This window comes from Schistocerca piceifrons, chromosome 2 (assembly GCF_021461385.2).
Source record: "Schistocerca piceifrons isolate TAMUIC-IGC-003096 chromosome 2, iqSchPice1.1, whole genome shotgun sequence".
Lineage (NCBI taxonomy): Eukaryota > Metazoa > Arthropoda > Insecta > Orthoptera > Acrididae > Schistocerca > Schistocerca piceifrons.
The window spans coordinates 212,935,137-212,945,871 of record NC_060139.1 but is presented as its reverse complement, the minus strand read 5'-3'; the positions used below and the strand labels follow the sequence as shown (position 1 = coordinate 212,945,871).

The following is a 10,735-nucleotide window of genomic DNA, read 5'->3' as shown; positions in this document are numbered from 1 at the left end:
CCTCATGAAATGATCATGAGTACATTCCTAACTAAATCTGGAGCAAAGGTTAGCATTTTTCTAATGAAAAAACTAATATGAACGTAAGTAATGATAAGGTTTAGCTATTTTCAATCTAGCTGTTTCAATGTTAAGTATTCCTACTGAATTTCACAATTAAGTAGCATACACTGAACAAATTGTGTACCTTTTACCCTAATAAAGAGGGAATGGAGACGTGGATAAGTCAGTATGACACACACACACACACACACACACACACACACACACACTACTTCACTGAAATATTTTACAATTGGTACAGTTTTAATTCAATGGAAAAATAAACTTCAAGATCAATAAAGACAAATTGTCTATAAAAATATTCATATATAAACATTTCAAAAATTTTACACTCACAAAAAGCTGAATAAATAAAACAATTATTAAAATAAAATTTGTATTACAGAAATAATGGAATGACTTTAAAAAATTTATTTCTATCTCTGGAAAGACCTTAACAAAGAAATACTGTTGTAAAATCTTGAACTAAAATCATAATATAATTTTACATTCTTTCAAAATAGCTGAAACAACATACAGAATAATTTTAATATAATGCTTGTAAACAGAAGTAATTTTCTGTCCTAAAACCATATAACACAATTAATAATAATGGCTATTAACATAACATTTATGAAATTAACAGTTATGTAAGTTTAAGCCTGGTAATTAGTTGAGAGTTTACTACCCACCCAAAATAATGACAACAATTATTGTTTACAATGAATCCGAGACCAATGTTGAAAGTTCTGCACTTTCAGAATACAAGTATATCGGAATACACAAGTATTTTGCTTACATACAGGATCTACAGCTCTTACGGACACTGAATTACTTTTATATTAATTACCGCTTCCATTTTTGAGCTAAATAAAATGATGCTGACAATAAGAGACATGGTTGAATGTGTTGTGCATTAACAATTCAACTTTAAGTGAGAATGGGAGTCAGACACATTCCATACACATCACAAACACAGTAGTGACATGAACCAACACTCTAAAGTTGTCATTAAAACTTTCCGATGATCTAACATGGTGGTCTAATGTGCGGAGTACTTGTCCATCATTGTGCTACAATATTAAAACTTATTGAATACGTTCATATGATATTAAAAACAAATGTGTCCACTTCTCATAAAAGACAGTGGCTAGGTGCCAACTGCAGCAATACACAAAAACTATGGACATTTGTTTGGTCTTTAAAACTAAATATTAATTTTTCTATCTCATAAAAAGAGATGTTGTGATGTTGCCATTCACTTTACATAAATACTTTGGTATTCTCAAAGATAAAAATGCATGCAGTTCATACATACACAACAGAAACTAACTACGATGGGAGTATCAAAACCCATCTCTTTCTGTGGATGGCTGCTTTTTCCTTCTCAGGTACAATTAAACCAGTATACCCACTCATGGCATCTCCAGAGGATTGCTGAACTGTGCTGCCAGCCTCTTCTTGCCTATTTTCAAAACAATAAAAGCAAAAAAGTTACTACCAATCAGAAAGGGGGAGGGGGGGGGGGGGAAATTAAGTATCATCCTACCGACGGAACTGTTGGTCAAGGGGTAACTACATATTGTTGGAAATAAGCTACTGCAATTTCAATGTAAATGCAGTGTTAATTTCTTTCAACAGCAAACTGAAATGCAAAGCATACTCTCATTTACATGCAAAAGATTTTGTATCCATAAGTAACTGCACCAACATGCATCATCAATTAATTGCAGATCTGCCACATGCTAGTCAAGTATTTGATGCTCTTTATTTTAGTTAGTGGCTGTGAACTCAATTAACCCTCCGACAGTCGCGCATGTATCTGTGAGATACATGACCTACTTTTTCTCTAATATTACCGCAATGAACAGTGGTAACAGTTTGCTGGCCCACGACATCTTGTGTCATACCTTTCTTATTGCTTCACAGGAATTTCAGTTTTATCCCGATACTGACAAGGTCATAAATGAGTCAGGTGTGGGAACGTGTACTGCCTGTATCTCTCAGATACAGCGCGCCTACTCGGGTAACGCGCTTTGTCGCCGCTAATGACTGCAGCTGTTGCATTGTTGCCAGCGTATGCAAGTCGGCAGTTGTGTTGTTGTCTTCTAAATGAAGCAATGTTTTGTTGTAGCTACGTGCACTCTCTTTCAAAATGAGGAAACGATATGATCTAGAAAATCCTAAGGATTTGGAAGAAGTACATCGCCTTCTTCTTGACGATGAGGTATCTTTTTTTTGTGGTTTTAGGGCGCACAACTTCAATGGTCATTGGCGCCCAGACTACATTAGGAATGCACAGCGAGGCACAAGTTTAAAACAGCAACTAAAAGGGAAAACACGATAAAAGATTGACAGGCATAGGATTAAAAAAACAGCATAATCAAATGTCCTTAGACAGGTTTGTCAAGTTGATAAAACGAAGAAAGCGAGCAGCTGCTCCTGGGTCATCCGCTAAATGGCATCGAGAGTACATGGCAGGCCAAGATCAAGACGCAGTGTAGTAAAATCCGGACAGGACGTTAAAATATGGCAGACCGTCAGCAATTGCCCACACGGGCAGAACGGCGCCGGCGCAGCCGTCAGCAGATGGCGATGGCTGAACCGGCAGTGTCCAATCCGTAACCCGGCCAAAAACCTCCTCCCGGCCGAGAAGGGTGTGAGGAGAATGTCCAAGCCGCGGGAAGAGGTTTCAAGGCCTGAAGCTTGTTGTCCGTAAGTGCAGCCCAATCGGCATGCCACAGCGATAAAATGTGCCGACAAATGACCCTGCTACAATCTGATGAAGGGACACAACAAGAAGCTGTCCGAGGCTGGAGGACTGCAGCCTTGCCGCGGCATCTGCAGCTTCGTTCCCAGGGATACCGACATGGCCAGGAACCCACATAAAGCTAACCGGAAAACCGTCGTCCACCAGCCGCTGAAGAGAGCGTTGGACCCGGTGCACGAAAGGGTGAACCGGATACAGATCACTGAGGCTCTGGATGGCGCTCAGGGAATCAGAGCAGATGACATAAGCAGAATGTCGGTGGCGGCAGATATAAAGAACAGCTGGTAGAGGGCAAAGAGCTCAGCTGTGAAGACTGAACAATGGCCATGGAGCCGGTATTTGAAACTTTGTGCCCCGACAATAAAAGAACACCCGACCCCGTCATTGGCTTTAGAGCCATCTGTATAAATGAAGGTCATATTAATGAACTTCGAACGAAGTTCGACAAAACGGGAGTGGTATACCGAACCGGGGGTAACCTCCTTTGGGAGCGAGCTGAGGTCAAGGTGAACGCGAACCTGAGCCTGGAGTCAAGGTGGCGTGTGGCTCTCGCCCACTCTAAAGGCTGCAGGGAGTGAAAAATCAAGGTGTTGAAGAAGGCGACGAAAGCGAACTCCAGGGGGTAGCAGGGCAGAGACATACAACCCGTATTGACGATCGAGAGAGTCGTCAAAAAGGAACGATAAGACGGGTGGTCGGGCATTGACAGTAGCCGACAGGCATACCGACAAAGCAGTATATCGCGCCGGTAGGTCAGTGCAATTCACCGGCTTCAGCATGAAGACTCTCGACGGGACTAGTATAAAACGCTCCGATCGCATGACGTAAACCCGAAGTTGTATGGAGTTGAGGCAGCATAAGATGGACGGCCGTGCAGAGGAGTATACGAAGCTCCCATAATCCAGCTTTGAGCGGACGATCGACCGATATAGGCGAAGTAGGACGGTTCGATCCGCTCCCCATGACATACCACTGAGAACACGGAGGACATTTAGAGAACGGGTACAACGGGCAGTCAAATAAGACACATGTGGAGACCAGTAACTTCCCTGTCAAATGTAAGACCTAAAAATTTTGTTGTCTCCACGAATGGAGAGCAACGGGACCGAGTCGTAAGAACGGTGGGAGAAACTCTTTGTAGCACCAGAAGTTAATACAGACCGTCTTCTCGGCAGAAAAACAGAAGCCACTGGCGACACTCCAGGAGTAAAGATGGTCAAGAGAACGCTGAAGACAGCGCTCCAGGAAACATGTACACTGCGCACTGCAATAGATGGTAAAATCGTCCACGAAAAGGGAGCCTGATACATCAGCTGGGAGGCAATCCATTATTGGATTGATCGCTATGGTGAAGAGAGCGACGCTCAAAACTGAGCCCTGTGGCACCCCATTCTCCTGGCGAAAGGTGTTTGACAGGACAGAACCCCACACGTACCCTGAACTGTCGATCCATTAAAAAGGAACGAATAAAAAGAGGGAGGCGACCGCGAAGGCCCCATGTATGCATGGTGCGGAGAATGCCCACCCTCCAACAGGTGTCATAAGCCTTCTCCAAATCAAAGAACACAGCCGCGGTCGGGCACTTCCGCAAGAAGTTATTCATAATGAAGGTCGACAAGGTAACCAGATGGTCAACAGCAGAGCGGCGCCTACGAAATCCACATTGTACATTGGTAAGTAGGTGTCGAGATTCGAGCAGCCAAACCAAACGAGAGTTAACCATTCGCTCCATCACACAGCTGGTAAGCGAGATTGAGTTATCGACCAAAGGCAAGTGCTTGTCCTTCCCCGGCTTAGGAATCGGTACAACAATAGACTCGCGCCAGCATGCGGGAACATGTCCCTCAATCCAGATGTGATTATAAGTACGAAGAAGGAAACCTTTACCCGCAGGAGAAAGGTTTGTCAGCATCTGAATATGAATAGAATCAGGCCCTGGAGCGGAGGACCGTGACCGGGAAAGTGCATTTTTGAGTTCCCGCATGGAGAAAGGGGCATTATAACTTTCACGATTCGAGGAGCGGAAGTTAGGTGGCCTAGCCTCCGCTGCCTGTTTTCGGGGGAGGAAGGCAGGGTGGTAATGAGCGGAGCTCGAAACCTCTGCGAAAAAGCGGCCGAAGGCATTGGAGACATCCTCAGGCACAAGGATGTCATTCGCGACCGTCAAGCCAGAAACTGGTGAGTGGACCTTAGTGCCAGATAGCCGGCGCAGGCTAACCCAGACAACAGAAGAAGGAGTAAAACTGTTGAAGGTGCTTGTGAAAGCAGCCCATCTGGCTTTCTTGCTTTCTTTAATAATACGACGGCACTGCGCACGTAATCGTTTATAAGTGATACAATTCGCCACTGTAGGGTGGCGTTTAAAGGTGCGTAAAGCACGTCGACGAGCACGTAAAGCGTCTCTACATGCTGCGGTCCACCAGGGGACCGGTACGCGACGTGGAGAAGAAGTAGGGTGAGGGATGGAATATTCAGCAGGAGTGAGAATGACTTCCGTGAGGTGTGCGACCTGACTATCGCAGCTTGTGAAGGTTTGATCCTGAAAGGTCGCCCTGGAAGAGAAGAGCCCCCAGTCTGCTTTGGAGATGTTCCAACTAGTTGAGCACGGAGAGGGGGTATGATGCAGGAGATGGATGACACACGGGAAGTGGTCGCTCGAATATGTATCAGAAAGGGCATACCACTCAAACCGGTGTGCAAGTTGGGTAGTACATATAGAGAGGTCTAAATGGGAATAGGTGTGAGATGTGTCCGAAAGAAAAGTAGGGGCGCCAGTATTGAGGCAGACAAGATTGAGTTGGTTGAAAAGGTCTGCTAACAGGGAGCCCCTCGGGCAGGATGCTGGAGAGCCCCAAAGGGGATGGTGAGCACTGAAGTCTCCAGTTAACAAAAATGGTGCAGGTAGCTGAGCAATAATTTGCATCATGTCTTCCCTGGTAACGGCAGACGATGATGGAGTGCAAATGGTACAAATGGAAAATGTAAAAGTGGGGAGAGTAATTCGGACGGCGACTGCCTGCAGGCCGGTGTGCAATGTGATGGGATTGTAGTAAATATCATCCCGGACCAGCAACATAACCCCTCCATGAGCCGGAATACCTACCACAGGGGGTAGGTCAAAACGCACAGAGGTGTAGTGTGCCAAGGCAATGTGATCGCATGGGCATAGCTTCGTTTCCTGGAGGGCTACGAAGAGCGGACGATGCAAGCGGAGCAGCAACTTTAAGTCGGTTGGAGCGAATGTGGCGAATATTCCAGTGAATAAGTGCCATCGTGAGAAGAAAAGGAAGATGAAAGAAGGGGTCACCTCGAAGGCCGCTCAGGGCCTGGCTTCGAGCGAGCACTCCGCTGCTATCAGTAGGCGGACAGTCATCGTCCACTGGTTCTATAGGTTCATCGGCCATCTCGTTAAGATGGCCGGGAGGAGCAGCTTCCTCCGCCGGTGGACGGCCAGATGTTCGGCTACCAGCGGTGCGGCCAGGCGAAACGGATGACGGCCTGGGGCGGCAACTGCTGGGTGGCGCAGGAGAAGAAATGCGCCGTGGCGGAGAAGGCGAACTGCGCTTCCTATGAGCCTTCTTGGAAGGTCGTTTAGTGGAAGTACTGGTCGACAGCTGGGAGTTCGAGGTACGTAGGAAGTCTGCATGGGACGGTTCCTTCTTGAAGGCCCGTGCATCTGACTTCTGGGTCTTCGTCTTGGCAGAAGCTGATGAAGGTACTTGTGTCTGAGGGGTGACGGGAGGAAGAGGAGACATCGACAGCGCGATCTTAGCACTGGCCGAATGGACGACCGTGGTGCTGAAGGTCAGATCGCATGTCTGCGTCGCCACCTCTCTGGTAGTCTGAGGAGAGGCGAGGACAGTACTATATTTTCCCGCTGGGAGCAGCATGGGCTTCCTACTAGCAAATAGCTTGCGAGCAGCCGAGGTGGACACTTTCTCTTTGACCCGAATTTCTTGGATACAGCGTTCTTCCTTGTAGATGGGACAGTCGCGGGAGGACGCTGCATGGTCACCCTGACAGTTCACACAATGAGGAGACGGAGGTGGACAGTCACCCTCATGGGCATCCCTGCCACAAGTGACACATTTAGCCGCATTGGAACAAGACTGGCGAGTGTGATTAAAACGCTGACACTGGTAGCAGCGCGTAGGTGTCGGGGCATAGGGGCAAACATAAATAACCTCGTAGCCCGCTTTGATACGCCACGGCAGCTGAACACTATCAAAGGTCAAGAAAAGTGTCCGGGTCGGTACAAGGTCATTGTTGACCTTTTTCATGACCTTATGGACAGCCGTCACGCCCTGCTCAGCGAGGAAAGACTGAATCTCCTCATCAGTCAATCCGTCGAGTGATCGAGTATATACCACACCACGAGACGAATTCAAAGTGTGGTGAGCCTCCACCCGGACAGGGAACGTAGGAGTGTGGCCCGAAGCAGTTTTTGTGCCTGAAAGGCGCTCTCAGTTTCTAGTAACAAGGTACCATTACGCAACCTGGTACATGACTTGACAGATCCGGCTATGGCATCTACACCCTTCTGGATAACGAAAGGGTTGACAGAGGAAAAATCCTTGCCGTCCTCAGATTGAGAAACTACGAGGAACTGTGGGGCAGACGGTAGTACTTTTGTCACTGGTGGCTGGTCAAGTTTCCGTTTATGGGCCGAAGTCGAGAAAGAAGAAGAAGAGAAATCCATTGCAGAGGAATCCTCCATGATGCCAGCGTCTCCGATGGCGCGCTCCTTCCTTGTGGGGACCCTCTCAGAGGGCACTCCCGCCTTAGGTGAATGTTTACACATCAGGTCACACCTCCTGAGAAACAGACAGAGGGACCAATCGGCATGGTCAGAAGGTATCAGCTCATGCAATCGCCCCTCCCTGGGCCTGGCCTTTACCAGGGGGTACGTGCGTGCCTTACTTGTCTACCCAGGGCGGGGAATTACGCGTTACCCCGTCACCGGCTACGCGTGCGAACGCATGGGTTGGCCTTCAGGCGCGCACAGGGAGGAAGGAAGAAGAGGAAAAAGGGGAGAGAGAGAGAGAGAGAGAGAGAGAGAGAGAGAGAGAGAGAGAGAGGAGGGGGGGGGGGGGGGGGACAGACCGTCTCAAACGCCGAGGCGGAGACCAGAGAAGGCAAGGGAAAGAAGGCAAGGGAAAGAAGGCAAGGGAAAGAAGGCAAGGGAAAGAAGGCAAGGGAAAGAAGGCAAGGGAAAGAAGGCAAGGGAAAGAAGGCAAGGGAAAGAAGGCAAGGGAAAGAAGGCAAGGGAAAGAAGGCAAGGGAAAGAAGGCAAGGGAAAGAAGGCAAGGGAAAGAAGGCAAGGGAAAGAAGGCAAGGGAAAGAAGGCAAGGGAAAGAAGGCAAGGGAAAGAAGGCAAGGGAAAGAAGGCAAGGGAAAGAAGGCAAGGGAAAGAAGGCAAGGGAAAGAAGGCAAGGGAAAGAAGGCAAGGGAAAGAAGGCAAGGGAAAGAAGGCAAGGGAAAGAAGGCAAGGGAAAGAAGGCAAGGGAAAGAAGGCAAGGGAAAGAAGGCAAGGGAAAGAAGGCAAGGGAAAGAAGGCAAGGGAAAGAAGGCAAGGGAAAGAGTAAGGAAGACAGTGAGACGGAGAAGAACAAAGTAAGGAACCAACCAAAGGAAGGAAGAAACGAGAGGAAGTGAAAAACCAAAATGACCGCAAATATAGGTCGTGGAACCGTCCGTCTCCGGACGCAGGCGCTAACTATCCCCTTGAGGGGGAGGGACTCCTTTTAGTCGCCTCTTATGACAGGCAGGAATACCTCGGGCCTATTCTAATCCCCGGACCCGCAGGGGGAAGGTATACATTGAAGATGAAGATGATCTTGCAGAAACTGATTCAGAAACCGAAGATATACTCGAAACACGATATGTAGACTCAGACACAGGTCATGAATTTGATGAAGAGGAAAATAATGAAGTGCAGGAAACTGATGAACATTACTATTTTGGTGAGTAGAAAAGACAACAAATATGCTTTCAGATGTAATAATAACAATATCTAATAATGGTGTAATGTACTTATTTTTTATTTTAGGTAAGGATGGAACTAAATGGAGGAAAGTGCCTTGGAAAGCAACACAGACACGGCCCCCTAATATACTAACCAAACTGCCTGGGGTAGTTGGAGACGCAAAGAAAATGGTAACTGAAATTGACTGCTGGAGCCTATTCGTCAGTAATGATATCCTAGATCTAATTGTGGTCAACACTAACAGGCGTATAGCTGATCTAAAAGGAAACTTTGCTCGCGAGAGTGACTGCAAGGACACAGACGCAATCGAAATAAAAGCCTTTCTTGGCTTGTTATACCTTGCTGGTGCGTTCTGTGGTGGGCGACAGAATGTTCACAACTTCTGGACAGCAGATGACCTTGGTCTGAATATTTTTAGAATGACCATGTCCGAAAAACGTTTCCTGTTCCTAATAAGACAAGAACGGTGCAAGACAGACAAATTAGCAGCCATGAGGGAAATGTTCACCATATGTTTGAATAACTGCAAGACACATTACTCCCTCGGTCAGAACATCACAGTTGATGAGCAGCTACCAGCATTTCGAGGCCGGTGTGGATTACACCAGTTCATACAATCCAGACCATCTAAATATGCCATCAAAATTTTCTGCCTATGTGATGCCAAGCTTTATTCTACTTATAACATGGAAATATATTGTGGATTACAACCAGAAGGACCCTTTCAGGATAACAACTCCGCCAAAGTAGTAGTTCTGAGACTTGCCGAGCCAATATATGGGACGGGTAGAAACATTACAGCAGATAACTGGTTCACTAGTTTGGAATTAGTTAGAGAACTGCATAAAAGGAGACTGTTGTTTGTAGGCACAATTAGAAAAAACAAGAAGGAACTGCCATCGAATTTCGTAGCACCAAAAAGTAGACAGCAATAGGAGAGCGTATTTGGCTACAGCAAGAATGAAACCCTTGTGTCATATGTCCCGAAAAAAGGGAAAACTGTAGTCCTCCTTTCGAGTATGCATGTATCGTCAAGTGAGGTTTTGGAAGGTTTAGAGAAAAAACCAGCAATCATTCTACACTATAATGACACCAAATCTGGAGTTGATGTAGTTGACAAACTCTGTGCAACCTACAATATAACTAGGTCAACAAGAAGATGGCCTATGGTGATTTTTTTCCACCTGTTTAACATTGCAGGCATCAACTCAAGAGTAATTTTCTTGGGCAACAAGAATAAATACTCAAATCGGCTTGAGTACCTCAAAACTTTAGCTCTGACTCTACTGCACGATCATCTCAAAAGAAGAGCTCTTATTATGACTCTACCTGATGATATAAAGTCAATGCTAGTAAAGTACAAACCTAAAGGAAAAGAGCAAGAAAACGCTGAACAATCCTTGGAATCAGAAAACAAGGAAAGAAAAAGGTGCCAGTCATGCTACAGGGAGACAAAAAAGACTTGTCTCAGCAATTATACATGTGAAAAATGCGGTACACATCTTTGTTTGCAAAAGCACACAAAAATAATTTGTGAACAATGTCTTTCTGTAGAGGGGGGCAATCAGTAAAAAAGAGACATGCTTTGATTAGTTCAATAATTTATTTGTATCTATAACAAAATAAATTTAAAAGAATTTCATGTACTTCTCCATCACAAAACGTTAAATATTTCTGTTAATTTGAAAGTGTAATGAGCCTGATGTTCACTCCTGTATTTGTAAAATCTGTAACAATAAAGGTAACTGCAATTTAAAACAAAAACAAAAGAAGAAGACCTTGTAAACAAACAAAAAACCACAAAAATCGTCGCATGTATCCACGAGATACATCGCGACTAGTGGCATCATGAAAGTCAACGCGCCTGCTGGAGGGTTAACTAAAAATTTTAAGATATCTGACAAATGGCTTCAGAGTCTTTTGTTTGCTTCAATATA

At 45.8% G+C, this 10,735-nt stretch overlaps 1 protein-coding gene across 1 annotated transcript in view; it reads right to left on the bottom strand.

Annotated features, from left to right (window-relative positions):
- Positions 1-735: 735 nt before the first annotated feature.
- Positions 736-10,735, bottom strand: part of LOC124777866 (meiosis regulator and mRNA stability factor 1) — a 220,953-nt gene continuing 210,953 nt past the window's right edge. The window contains exon 28 of the mRNA XM_047253400.1: positions 736-1,507. Coding sequence (XP_047109356.1) covers positions 1,458-1,507 — 50 coding nt within the window. The 3' untranslated portion in view covers positions 736-1,457. The remainder of the gene's footprint in view (positions 1,508-10,735) is intronic.